Genomic DNA, 14,530 nt, shown 5'->3' with positions numbered 1-14,530 from the left:
CAAGATTCAAAGCACATACCTCCTGAAACACTACAAGATCCTTCCTCAAAAGGACCTGGCTTCCTTGTCATTTTTTATTGTGTTCTGATGTAAATATAGAAAAAACTTGGTCTGAGTTTAACCCCGACTCATGATGCATCATCTGCATTTCACTTTTGCGTCATTCAGATCATTATTCATTTCTTGGGGTACATGTCTGTGGCTAGTTTTCACTGTGAGGACACACCTCCTTTATGTGCCTCCTTCAAATGTCACTTCTCAAATTCCTTTGCTCCTCCTTTACCAGCTCTCCATATGTCAGGACACCCCAGCAATTTAATACTCCATCCCCCTCTCTTCCTCTACATTCCTTCCCCAGATGATCTAAACTAGCTTCACACCTCAAATGTCATCCATATACTGGCGATTCTTAAATTTATCTTCCTTGGATCCCTCCTTGGCTCTACAACTGCACAGCAAACTACCCTCCCTTACATTTTCATGAGGATGAAGCACTTCAGATTTTGAGTGGCCAAAATTGATTCATTCACTTATCTCTCCTCTGTCTCCTCCTTACACATAAATAACACCACCGTTCCTCTAGTTGCTCAGCCTAGACAAAAAAGGAGAAACATAGAAATTCTCCAATGGCCATCAATTATTAAACAGAATGAATGAACAAATGAACAAGTCCCATTAACATGTCCCTTGAGGGTTCTGCATGATCTGGCTCTTCCTACCTCTCTTTCCAATACTCTTCCTCATTCCCACCCAGCCCTATGGGCCTGTCCGTTTCTCAAGCACTACAAATTCCTCCCTGTCATGGGACACTTATACTTTCTGGCCCTTCTGTGTGGAAAGGTTTTCCCTCAGGCAACCAAAATGGGGATGTTGAGACTGATTAGGCATATCAGTCTGCTCCACTTACATATTTTTCTTTTTAATAATATTTTTTGGTTTATTTGTTTATTTTGATAGAGAGAGTGTGAGCAAGCATAGGGGAGATGCCGAGAGAAAGGAAGAAAGAGGATCCCAAGCAGGCTCCATGCTTTCAGCACAGAGCCTGATGTGGAACTCAATCTAACGAACTATGAGATCATGACCTGAGAAAAAAACCGAGTCTGATGCTTCACTGACTGAATCACCCAGGTGCCCCCATAATAATTTTTTAATTGAAGTATACCTGACACACAATGTTACATTAGTTTCAAATGTAAAACACAGTGATTTCATATCTCTATACAAGATGCACTGCTCAGCACAAAATGTAGCTACCACCTGCCACCATACAACACTATTACAATACCACTGACTACATTGTCTATGCTTGTACCTTTCATCTTCATGACTTATTATTTCCATAAATAGAAGCCTATACCTCTTACTCCCTTTCACCCATTTTGGTCATCCCTGTATCCTTTCCCCTCTGGCAACCACCATTATGTTCTCTGTATTTTTAGGTCTGTTTCTGCTTTTTGTTTCTTTATTCATTTGTCTTGTTTTTCATATTCCACATATGAGTGAAATAATCAGGTATTTGTCTTTCTCAGTCTGACTTATTTCACTTAGCATAATACCTTCTAGGTCTGTCCATGTGTTGCAAATGATAAGCTCTCATCATTTTTTATGGCCACATAATATTCCTCTGTGTGTGTGTGTGTGTGTGTGTGTGTGTGTACACATCAATCACATTCTCTTTATCCACTCATCTATTGAATAATGCCTACGTTGCTTCTGTATCTTGGCCATTACAAATAATGCTGTGATAAACACAGGGGTATATACATCTTTTTTGAATTAGTGCTTTTATTTTCTTTGAGTAATTACCCAGGAGTGGAATTACTGGATCATATGACATTTCTATTTTTAATTTTTCCACGGTGGCTTAGGGCACAGAGGAAATTGAAGAGGGAAAAGAAACATGTTAAATCCATGGGGAACAATATATTTCTTAATCTGTTTCCTGCCCCCAAAGCTCTGCCCTCCTCCCCTGTGTTTACATTTCTCCTTTGCATCATTCAGTTAACTTGTCTCTCCACCTCACAGAGGCTTTCCCTGACCAATGTAACCAAAACCCCTCTGTGTGTAACTCCACAGCCCCTAGAGGCAGCTTATCTTATCCTGTTTATCATCTTCAGATCATTTGTCAGGACCTGTGATTATCTGATTTGTTCATGTGATGACATGTTTCTTGCTTATGTCCCCCACTCGCTGTCTTGAATATAAAGACTCTTAAGGACAAGAAATGGACATGTCTGTTCTAATTAGAATAGTACCTGGTATGATGGCTGTAACAGGCATGTGGAAAACATCTGTTATCACCAAAGGTGAAAGGAGCCAGAGGTATACATGGTTCCTGAAAACTTCAATAATATCTTCCATTTGGGGGAAATTCATTTCGAGGGTTTTGTCCTACAATACTTAGAAATATCCTACCTAAAAGTAAAAGACAGATGAGACGTGAGGCAGTTTGTATTAGATTGCACACTTTTATTAGAACAAGAATTTCTTATAGCTGTAAGCAAAGCATTTCAATTCATCAAGCTAACTCACATCTTTTCTCTGCCACGGGAGGGCTGAAAAGGAGAGAAAGCCCCTTACACATACAGGATCAACAGAGCAAAGTATTGCAGTGAATGATTCACTGAGGCTATAAATGATTGAAGATTTTAAGGCACTAGAGGGTAGAGGGCAGGTAAGATGGGACAGGGCACAGTTAAAGGGTGTCCGATGTGCCTCATCTGGTCCGACAATCTCCCAGCTTCCTTCCCCAGCTTTTAAGGCAGGCATCCCAGCCCAAGAAGGGGAACACAGCATCCTCGTTATCCTCACTCAGACCCCAGTAGGTCACAGTTCGACTCCCACCATCATTTATTAGAAGATAAACTGCATGTTCTCAACTTGCCATTCATTGCACTTCATGTAAATTACACCTCCTTACACCAGATTTTTATGAATGCCTTTGTGCTCTGCGCACTTCAAAAAGCCACTGACCTGAACCACAAAAGAATTGCCGAATTTGTTGAAAGCATTTTTGCTGTGACCTCAAGCGCTGATCACAAGCGGAGAAATTACTTTTTAATACCCAGTGGACAGGACACGCCGGTGCCCCCAAGGCCGCAGTACCCATCGGGGTTCTTGCTCAGGTACTGCTGGTGGTACTCTTCCGCGTAGTAGAAAGTTTGTCCCTCCCGGATGTCGGTCGTGATCGGGCCATAGCCGTGCTCTGAAAGAACCTGGGGAGAGAAAGGCACCATGAGGACCGGATGCTGGGCAGAGAGGGTCCCGACGAGAGCTGGGAGGTCCAGCTGTGAGGGAGGCAGACACGCGTGACTTGGGGTGTGCAGTGGGTCCTTGCGGGCCTGGGCTCTGCCGCTTCCCAGCTGGGTTATTCCGGCCAAGCTCTCACGGGCCTGTGCCTCAGGTAACTGGGTTTGAAGTCTGGTTTCCTGACTCGAATATGTGTGCTCTACCCATCATACCGAGGCTGCCCCCGGTACGTGTTGGGAGCCCTGGTTTGGACCCTGTGGGTCTGTGTGAAAGGGACCCCGGTGCTTCTCTGGAGAAACATGTTGCTCCCTGACTGCCCTGGGAAGAATGCGCGTCCCTGAGGGCAGTGAAGCAGGGCTGTGGTTGGAGGGGATGAAAGGGCAGGGGCAGGATGGGGCGGGGAGGGCTACAGCCCAGCCCAGTGCTGTCCCCTCTGCTGCCAGTTCAGAACAGGCCCCCTGCCCACTCACAGGCTGGACAGAGGAACCCCCACTCGCTGTGGTTCTAGGGAGCGTGGACCCTGCCAGGGTGCTTTGGAGAGCAGGGGCTCATGTGGGTCTCCGGACCGACCGGAACCGGGGAGTGAGGTCAGGGGAGGACGTGGCCTGAGGGCCTGTGTCGGCTCATCACCGCCCTTTGTGGCCTACTTTAAGGCCTGGTGGCATCTGCTGCCAGGGAAAGAAACAGACACGTAAACACAAGTGGGGGAGGAGAGCGGAGCTATTTGGGGCAGGAGACAGATTAAGAAATAGACATTGTTCCCCATGGATCTTAGCCTGTTTCCTTTCCCTTTTGGATTTCAGCTGTGCCCTGATTCTTTCTCGTTACAGGCTGCTTGGAGCATTTGGGCACAAGGTTACAGAGACTCGACCCCGGGTTCGCTGACTCTATTTGGTACAGAAGTGCAAGGCACAGCCCTGACTTGTGTTTCCAGGAGGGAACTGACCAGTCTCTGACTGTTGGTCCATTTGAGATGAAGTCCTTCCCTCTGCAGAGCAGGGGGAATCCAGTATTAATCCAGCATGATTCATTGCTGCACTATTTCCCTGAGAACTTTCCCCTTCCTCCTGCATCTCCATCTAGCCCTCTGAGCCAGAATGAGGCAGACTGAGGATCTGACGCCAAACAGGCCCAGGATGGTAAGGAACGGGAACCTCGCCAAGGCAGGCACGTTGGACCCCACAGCTCGGAAGCAGCCAGTTTCCTTACAGGGGTTAGAAATGAGAACGAGGAGCCATTCTGACTTCAGTTTTGACAATTTTTTGTAAACGAGCAATTATCGAGGGCTTACCATATGCCACACTCTGTGCAAAGACTTCACAGTGTTAATTTTAGCCTCACAACAGCCATATGAAGGAAGTACTATTATTATCATCTGCATTTAAAAGTGCGTGTCAGATATTGTGTCTTGATCCCTGACATTCTCAGCTCACCCTGATACTGCACAGGCTGGAAACTTGAAACTACATTTCCCAGATTCTATTGCCAACAGCATGCCAATTAAGAGTCCACCAATGAGAGAAGCACACGTGAAATTAGGCAGGATCAGGAGAAGCCATTATTTGCAAGGTGCAGCCGTGAAGATGGGCTCAGGTATCTCCAAAGATCAGACGGGAGACTCCACCAGCTCTTCCTGACAATCACTGACAGTTATGCTTCAGGCAAAGTCATCAGCAGTGATTTCTAGCAATTTCTGTAACTTCTTGGTATCCTGAAATGCAGTGGTGCTTTTCCCTGATCTTCACTCAAACAGCCTCTCTAATGAGTCTGGAAGCATCAAATTTCCTTTGATGCTTAAAATCTACCCTCCTGCTTGAAATGCCTTGAACACCGTTTCTATGATTGAACTCCAGCTACCACAGCAATTGATTCCAGAATTGTTTTCAGGAACCAAAGCCCGGATGAGAATGAGAATCTGGAATGGTTAACTGTCTTGGTTAGAGTTAGAGTTAGAAATGACCTCACTGTCAATGGGAAACGAGTCAGTGCCCAGGGGGTGTGTAGTGGACACTTACTAAAATTACTGCTAGTATTCGCCTATGAAGGAGTGCCCACTTCAGGACGTGGGGTGGCTGTGGTGGTGGACTGTTCTGGTGAAGATGATAAGCACGAGGTCTGTGGGGTATCCTGGCTGCTGCAGGCAGCACTCGAGAGCTTGTAGAAAGGAAAGGATGTCAGGTCATGACTTGAACTTCCTGGTGCAAGTTGAGAGAGGCGGAGAGCTTCTAGGACTGATTTCACATGACCTCTGTCTCTTGTGGCTGGAAATAAAAGGGCTCCAGATTTATAAGTGGAGTTGACACTCTCACTGGTCAGGAGCCCAGAAATCATGTGCATACATGATTGCCCTCAGAGAGCTCATTTACTCATTCATGAGAGATGCTCCCCTCTGGTTCTCACCCGAGATACTGCGTACATGCTGACATGAGTCTTCCACATTCTGATGTGACCTCATAGTTTGACTGTCCTGGCTGGGGACACCCTGCACAGGAGCTTGCTGACATCCTCTGCCCCCTTCCCTTTCCCTCAGGGCCAAGACCCGGTCTCAGATCTCCACTCACTCACCTCATCCCCTCCAGGCCCTGCCCTTTCTGAAGGTGACCTCCTCCCACACTACTTACCCTATTTCTCATTCATAAACGGCCGTCCTCTGAGGCCCTGGAGTTCATAGCCACTGTCTCCAGAAGCCTATTTACCAAGGGGGAGAGGCCAGTGATGGTGAGCACTACTGCACAGGCTCCCTCCTCCTTTCCACACCAGCTCCCACCGACCCCTGTCCATGGACCACCCCAGAGGGCCAGCATCCCTTCTAGGGGATCAGTGGGACAGTGACTGTGGGGGCCCAGGCAGTACCAGGCCTCTGCCACAAGATGGCAGACACTTCACTTTTATTTGAGAGGAAGAAACAAGAATAAATAGTGAGGAAAACCCATGGAAGACAGCTCCAAGCTGCTCTCCTGCACTTCCTGTTAAGCTCGGACATCCTGGTCAGTTCTTGTTAGGGTGGAAGATACATGCTGGAACCACCGGGCCTGAGGTCAACATCGCCCCGTGCACACTGTGCTGGCCAGACTCGAGGCTGAGGACATCCCTGAGCACAGGGCTGTGGCTTTCCTCAACCCTCGCTCTAAAACCTGGGAGTGGGGACAAACACATGAGAAAGAAAATGTATGCAAAAGAAAAGGGAGGAGGAAAACAGGAATCCTAACTAGCATCTGGTTTTCCTCCTCCCCCACATCCGCTGCCTCTGCTCGCTCACACACATGGCTGCAGGAGCACCTCACTGTCTTCAGCCCTCCCAGGCCCATCTACAGAGAGGTGTCGCCAGACACACACAGCTGGATGCTGTGCTGGGGATTCTGGGGGCCTGTTTGTTTCAGACCTGGTTGAGGTTGGTCAGCTTTGCCAATCCTCATTGCTCTTTTATTCCGGCCCTTCCACTGCACTGTTTGAGCTACAGGGTTAAAGAGAACAGGACTCAGGACTGGGACTGATTACTGTCCCCAGAAGCCAGGAGAGTGCATGCTGGTCATGGCACCTGTTTAAACCATGAAGCAAAGCTTCCCTGATTCCTTAGGAGAACCCAATGGCCCTCCCGTGCTGGATTCCAGTCCACTTCCTAGGCCTAATGTCTGTTTCCTGTTCTTTCCTAACTCTTTCCTTTCCCTTTCTCTCTAAGAACTGTTTTTGTGATTCATATGAAACTTTATACATTTCCTGAACATTCCATTCCCTTGCACACAACCTCCTTGGAATGCTCTTTCTTCTCTTCTGGATCATGTGAGCTTCTACCCATCTCTTAACACAGAGATCAAACGCCCCCACCTCTATAACACCTTTCCTGAGTCTATAAGGCAGGAGTTGCTCCATTGTTGAGGCCCCCACAAAAGGGCTATCCTTTTTGGTACTTATGACGTTGTGTTCTAATTGTTCTTTGTTTCTTTAAGCCACTTCCACTCCCTATGACAATACACATACAGGTCCATGTGCTCCTTGAGAGTATGGACCCTCTTGTTTCTCTACCTCATCTCAGTGATTAATGAATGAATAAAAAAGAAAAACAAATGAGTCTTGGGGATTCTCTTCACCTTAAGGGTTTCCACTTGGGTCCCTGCTGCTGCCTCAAGCCAAAGCACATTCTTGGGGACCTGAGAAGGAACATCAAGAGGGGGCTTGGGGATCAGGGTGCTCAGGCTGTCACTTTCCTTGTCCTTCCATAGGTAGGTTTACTTTTTAGACTCTTGCAGTGGCTATGTCCATACAGGGAGGACCAATCATCTTGCATAGAAGGATGATCTCAGCATCTCTAACAGCTCTTGAAAAAGCCCAATTGCTCTTCTAGGGAGGGGGTGAGTGGGGTGATGGGGGAGATGGATGAGCAGGAGGAAGTGAGAGATGAAGACCAGGTTACAGATTATCCCTTTGGCCTCCAAAGCCCACTAGTCGGTTTGGGCCATGAGCAAGCAGTGTAGGTACTGGTAAGGTGAACCTCAGTCTTATCCTAACAGCATCACCATACATCAGGTGGCCTAATCAGGGGTGTCATAAGTAATTTCTTACAAATAATGGCCAGCGTATCAATGTTTCTTTTTTTAAAATAAGATTTATTTACTTATTTTTGAGAGAGAGAGAGAGAAGGGGAGGGGTAGAGAGAAGAAGACAGAGAATCCCAAGCAGGCTCTGTACTGTGAACACAGGGCCCAACACAGGGCTTGAACTCACAAACCATGAGAGCATGGCCTGAGCTGAAACCAAGAGTCAGACACTTAACCAACTAACTACAGGCGCCTCTGTATCAAGTTTCTGAGTAACTTACTTTTCCTCAGTGAATTAGGGCAGATGGAGGGCTATCCCAATCCAAGCATCACTATGGCTCTCCTTCCTGTTACTGTGGGAGGGAAGGGAGTGTCAGGAGAGCTAAATTGGGGCAGCACGTAATCCACAACCTCTGTAATCTCTTCCACGGTCTATGAGGGGGGCCCACGCTGATGATGTACCATTCCTGATTATAGAAACGATGAATCACATCACCTACAAAGTTTTCTGGTAGCTTCTAAAAAGGAGGCTGTGTTCATGAAAGTGGGTTGCCCAAAGGCAAATCATGGAAGATAAAGAGTTGAAGGTAAGTACAGCAAAAGCTCTAGCCTGAAGCATAGAAATCCTGACAGGGTGAATCCCTGAGGGGCTCCCAGCACCAGACTGATCCCAGCCCAGAAGACTGTGCTCTCCTTTAGGCTCTACAGAGCCACCCTGTGGTATAGGGAATGAGTGCAGGTCATCAAGGACTTAACTGGTCAAAGTGACTGCCAGGTTGGCTCTAAACTTCACTATGGTTTCAGATTTCACATTTAGGTCATTTAGATACACTCTGAGTTATTTATTTTTCTGTATAGTTTTATAAAGTGGTCCAGTTTCATAAGAGGTTAATATCCAAAATATATTAGATACACTTTGAGTTATTTATTTTTCTGTATAGTTTTATAAAGTGGTCCAGTTTCATAAGGGGTTAATATCCAAAATATATAAAGAATTTACATAACTCACCAAAAAAAACTCCCTAAATAATCAAATTAAAAACAAGCAGAAGAACAGAGATTTCTCCAAAGAAGACATATAGATGGCCAACAGACACATGAAAAGATGCTCACTATCACTAATCATTATGGAAATTCAAATAAAAACCAATGAGGTATCTCCTTATATTTGTCAGAATGGCTAAAATAAAAAAGACAAGAAATAACAAGTGTTGGCAAGGAACCCTTGTGCACTGTTGGAGGGAATGCAAACTGGTGCAGCCACTGTGGAAAACACTATGGAAGTTCCTCAAAAAATTAAAAGCAGAAATATTGTATGATCCAATAATCCAAAAAACCCCCCTAAACATTAAGTCAAAAATATATATGCACCCCTATATTTATTGCAGCATTATTTACAACAGTCAAGATATGGAAGCAACCTAGTGTCCATCAATAGATGAATGGATAAGGAAATTGTGGTACACACACGTATATATACCATGGAGTATTATGCAGCCATATAAAAGGATGAGATCATGCCATTTGTGACAACATGGATGGATCTGGAAGGTATTACGCTAAGTGAAATAAGTCAGAGAAAGAGAAATATTGTATGATTTCATTCATATATGGAATCTAAGAAAAACAAATAATAAACAAAAAGCAGAATCAGACCTATAAACACAGGGAACAAACTGATGATTGCCAGAGGCAATGTGGAAAATAGGAAATTAGCCAGGGCAAAATAGGTGAAGCGGTGTGAGACATACAGGCTTCCAGTTATGGAATGATTAAGTCACAGGAATAAAAGGCACAGCTAAGGAATACAGTTAATGAAATCATAATGCATTGTAAGGTGATAGATGGTAGCTCCATCTGTGATTAGCACAGCATCACATTGAATCACTGTGTTGTACATCTGAAACTAATGTAACATTGAATGTCCTCTATACTCAAATTTAAAAAAGTTTGAGCTCCATGATGACGCTGCCAGGAAATCCACTCTCTTGCTGGTCAAAGCCCAGGGCTCAACCAGTCCTTCCCTTCTCCAGAGCTTGGTCTCCCACTGTCACAGGGAAAGCCAAGCCCTGCATTCCCCTCTGCTGGGTTCCTCAACCAAAACCAGCACTAGAAGAGAAATAATCTGGCCTGACTCCCCTACCCTTTATTTTTCTGTCACCGACTTTTATTGACTCCAATATAATTAACCAAACCCTCTTGCTCATGGCATTTTTTTTCTTGCTGATTTTTTGGAGGGAAGTAAGTGGGACCTATCTAAAATAACCTGTATCAGTGTGACACCTGGATCAGGAAATCTCTGGAAGGTCACCTAATAAAACTGATTGGTCATGCTTTTCTCACAGATTCTTACTTTGCCCTTTTCTTAGATGACTCCAGAAACTCTTCTGTGCCTTTTTTCCTTATATTCTGTTCTTCCAAGCAGCAGCTTTTCTATCTGTAAAATGGGCACAATACCTACATCACTGCTCTGATGAGGATCCCAGAAAAGGGACACAAAGTACACAGCACTCACACCACACGACAATACTGGCTTCCTTTGCTATCAGCCCCCACGCACGCTGGAAGGAAGCTGGCCCACCCATCTTGCCCTCCTAAAGTAGTCCTCCATGTACACCCACCATGCACTCCCTACTTCTACAGCTGTGCAGCTGAGCTCTGTGGGACAAGGACAAGACGTGGTCATTAGTAAGCTGTGGCAGAGCTCCCTTCCAGCCCCAACAGGTGTCTCCAGTCCCCACCACTCCTGCCAAGCACAAAGATCTGAGGAACTCACTCCCTTACAGATGTTCTGCCTGCAAGAGCACCCTGGGCCCCACCCATCTTTCCAGTGCTACCGGCAGGAAGCCTTTCTTTTAATAAAGTTAATGAACAAGTGGCCGCTCTGCTTACTGCAATCTGCTAACAAGCTTATTATTAGTTTCACTGAGGTCTCCTGATGCCTAGGTATACTCAACATATTGCACGGAAAAGATGCTTACACCACCGTGAAAAAGTACAGCCTGGTGGTGACAGCAACACAGGCTATAATGGACATCAACGGATCAGGTTAGGAGTGAATCAGGGCAGAAAGGCCAGCTCTAATCCCAAACCCTTGCATTTCTCCTGAGTTGCAGATTCTTCAAGGTGCTTCCTCACACACTCTAGTCTAGGTGAGGCTTTCAGTAACTACAAAAGGGAGGAATTATTATTCTTACTTCTCAGTGCAGGACGGTGAAGCCCAGAGAAAGAGGAGGCTTGTCTCAAGCCACTTGCCAGTAGGCTGCAGAGACAGGACTCGAACCCCTGCTTCCTGATATTTCCATTATTACAATAAGGCACACTGTTCCAGGTGGTCAGATAAAGATGTACCTTTCCCTTAGAGAGGGATATTTATGATTTCAAAATTTCCAAAAAGAGTTCTAAACATGGATCATCCTATATTTGGGTCATACTCTTTCTCCCCCCTGCTCACATTCCTGGAACTCGAAATGTGTGATGTAGATTTCTCAGGCCATCTCATTGACTTTAGTTTTTTAAGTCATGGTAAAATACACATAACTTCAAAGTTTCCACATTAACCATTTTTAAGTACATTCACACTGTTGTGCAACTCATCTCTAGAACTCTTCATCTTGCAAAACTAAAACTCATTACCCATGAAATAATACCTGTTCATTCCTCCCACCCCATAGACCCTGGCAACCCCATTCTACTTTCTGTCTCTATGAATCTGATGACTCTAGATACCTCATGTAAGTGGAATCACACAGGATTTGTTTTTTTGTGTTTGGCTTATTTCCCTCAGCAAAATGTCTTCAAGGTTCATCCATGTTGTAGCCTGTGTCAGAACTCCTTTCCTTTTTAAGGCTGAATAACACTCCATTATATGTATAGACCACATTCTGTTTACCCATTCATTCATCAGTGGAACTTGGGTTGTTTCCCATTGTTTTGTTAGCTGTCAAATAATATATTTTCCTGCATAACAAGCACATCCCACAACAGTGACTTAGGTATTTCCAGGCCTACTTGTATCAGTAGCCTCCTGTTATGATGTTAAACTCCTCCAAAGAAGTGCCAAAGGAGAACAGTGAAAAGACTTGCTCCAAACATGTGGTTCAATTATTCTTTTTCTTGTCCTACCTCAGCTGATGCCAGGTACCAATGGCTGCCTGATAAAGATGGAAAACTAACACAAAAAGCCCATCTAAGGTTACCTAATAGAGAGTTGGGGTTGCCTGCTTCCCATCTGCACAGATGGACAGATGCCCTCCCAATAGCAAATTCCACAAACTTCCCAAGCATCATCTGATTCCAAGAGATGACAGAAGACCTACACAAGTGTCAAGAAAAGCAGAGTTTGTGTTTTACATACCAGGCTCCATACTGATTTGTAATGGATGTCAGAGGAGAAGTCTTCAGGGCCCCTCTAGTGGGGCGGCTGTGACCTCTAGGGGGCTTTTTCTCTCATTTTCTCATTTCACCATGCCAGCAACCTTGAAGCTGTGGGGAGATCTTTATTCTGACTTCACCCACAAGAAAATCCAAAGAAGTTAAAGACCATGATCAAATTCATGTGTCCAGAGTGTTAGTTGTGAGTCTGGGTCAAGAATACAGGTCTGTCCGCCTCTGATTCCATCCTCCTTCCTACATACACACTGTGCCCAGGATTTGGAAATGCAGGATAAGTGAGACCCCAGAGAGCTGAGTCTGTACTGTTCTGCAGCATGCTTGAGCAGAAACTGTCAATATGAACCCACCAAGAACCTACTGGAATTCTACATAGCAGGGCAGGAAGGGGGGAGAGTTCATTGGCTCTAGAGACACTAACACATGGTGTATGTGCACATGTATGTGGGAGAGGTGTGTGGGTGCACCGTTATGCATGTGAGTGTGCACTCGTATGCATGTGTATATAAGTGCACATGAGGATGCTGTGTGATATACATTCAACCCCACCTTAGAGTAACCTATAGAAACCTTTCACTTTTTAGAAAATGTATCTCTGTAAAAAAAACTTGAATCTGTAGTAGCGGTTCTTAACATCTTATGGGGTCACAGATTCATGTGAGAATCCAATAAACACTATGGGCATTCTTTCCACATAAAGTTACAGTAAAATATTTGCTTATAATTTCAAAGGATTCTACGACCCTCTGGAGTCTACCAAAGAACTTCATATTCAGAACCTTTAGATGGAGGTACCAAGTCCAAAGTCATCATGGTAACTGCCCATTCCCCATCCATAAGGTTCTAGAAACATGCAGGTCTGTATTCAATCAGCAAAGGAGCATTTTCAAGACAGATGTCCTTAATTTTGATCATAGTTTGAAGGCCCATTGAGAAATGGCTGTGTTGCTAATGAGAAAGTAATCAGGAAAGGAGGAAGGAAACTGCAGTTCAATCCTTATTCGATTCATATTTTTTAAAGCCTTACTAAGTTTGATCCAAGCAAACGCAAAAGACCTGGATTCTATTTCTCACTCTGCCCTCTAGTGGCAGCAGGGAGCATGTACGAGGCATAGCCTCCTTGCTTCCTGCTTTCTCCTTCTGAACTGAGAGATCCCTTCAGTTCTTTCCAGACCTAATGCCATCAAATCCCATGCTACGTTTCCATCCTGCGTGCACACACACACGCACAGTCACACACCCCGTGCAGGCTTAACAAGCTCAGCCAATGCCAATGCCCAAGTCAGCAGTTTTATTCCATTGGCAGCTCCTAGCTGACCAGATTGCCATCAATCAAAACTTCTGGGAAGGGATGCAAAATGACTGGCATGGCTTTTAAATAAAACCGCTAGAAAGAAAAACACCATCTATTCCAAGCTGAGCAGAGACTCATGGGTTTCCAGTTTGGGACAGCACAGAGCACCCACAAAACTGCAGGTGTGTGGGGAGCAGGTTGCCCCTGCCCACAGTGGTTTGGCCACAAGGAGGAGAGGGACAGGCTGCTCATGTCCCACACCACAGAGGACCCTGGAACACCAGGGGCTCCAGGCTCTGGCACCCTGGACTCACCCCTGCGAGTCAATCAGTGGCTGTTAGCACATGTAGGAGGGACAAGTCAGAGCTAGTGGAGGATCCCTGGAACAACAAGGTGACACTGACAAGACAATGCAAGTGCTCAGAGGGGCTGGAGCCTTCACGAGGTCCAGTCGGAGCTGCGCTGACCCTTCCTGTGAAACTAAGGAGGCAAAGTCGGAAAAAGGTGACATAATTAGATCTAATTTGGTGCATTTACAAAACCTGCTTATGCAAATGGTGGCCTCTGGATGGAATGAGCTTGGCCTTCTTGGAACAGCTATAGCATTCCTGTGCTCTGTCCCTCCCTGGACCCTGCGGTTCTATGGAACAGTTAATGGCTTTCATTATCTATTTCTCTGTGTCCCTCTCACCCTCGCGATAAATCACAAGTGTCTTCTGACCAGCAAGGGTATTTTTCTTGGTTTGCAACACAAAATGACAGAGCTACATGATGAACTTTGTCTCTGGAGAGAGAGAGAGAGAGAGAGAGAGAGAGAGCGAGCGAGCTCGGTTTGGCCAGGAAGGATTCAAAGCTTTGCCCTTGCTCCTCAGAGTGTGAACAATGGGCCAGTGACTTGTCAGAAATGCAAAATCTGGCCCCTTCCCCAGACCTACTGAATCAGAATCCAAATTTTAACATTATTTCCAAGTGATCCACGGACACGTTAGAATTTGAGAGGCTGTGCTCTAGCAGACAAGCGTGGCAGACTCTGTCAGTGGTCACCAACACCCCCTGCCCT

The 14,530-nt window shown here is 45.5% G+C and overlaps 1 protein-coding gene across 1 annotated transcript in view; it reads right to left on the bottom strand.

Annotated features, from left to right (window-relative positions):
• Positions 1-2,448: 2,448 nt before the first annotated feature.
• MSRA (methionine sulfoxide reductase A) overlaps positions 2,449-14,530 on the bottom strand; it is a 107,906-nt gene continuing 95,824 nt past the window's right edge. Inside the window, exon 2 of the mRNA XM_039222339.1 lies at positions 2,449-3,215. Within this exon, the coding sequence (XP_039078270.1) occupies positions 3,051-3,215 (165 nt within the window). The 3' untranslated portion in view covers positions 2,449-3,050. The remainder of the gene's footprint in view (positions 3,216-14,530) is intronic.

This window comes from Hyaena hyaena, unplaced genomic scaffold (genome assembly GCF_003009895.1).
Source record: "Hyaena hyaena isolate Hyena2069 unplaced genomic scaffold, ASM300989v1 scaffold_1104, whole genome shotgun sequence".
NCBI lineage: Eukaryota > Metazoa > Chordata > Mammalia > Carnivora > Hyaenidae > Hyaena > Hyaena hyaena.
Note: the sequence above shows the minus strand (reverse complement) of the source record. Positions and strands in the feature narration are given on the sequence as shown.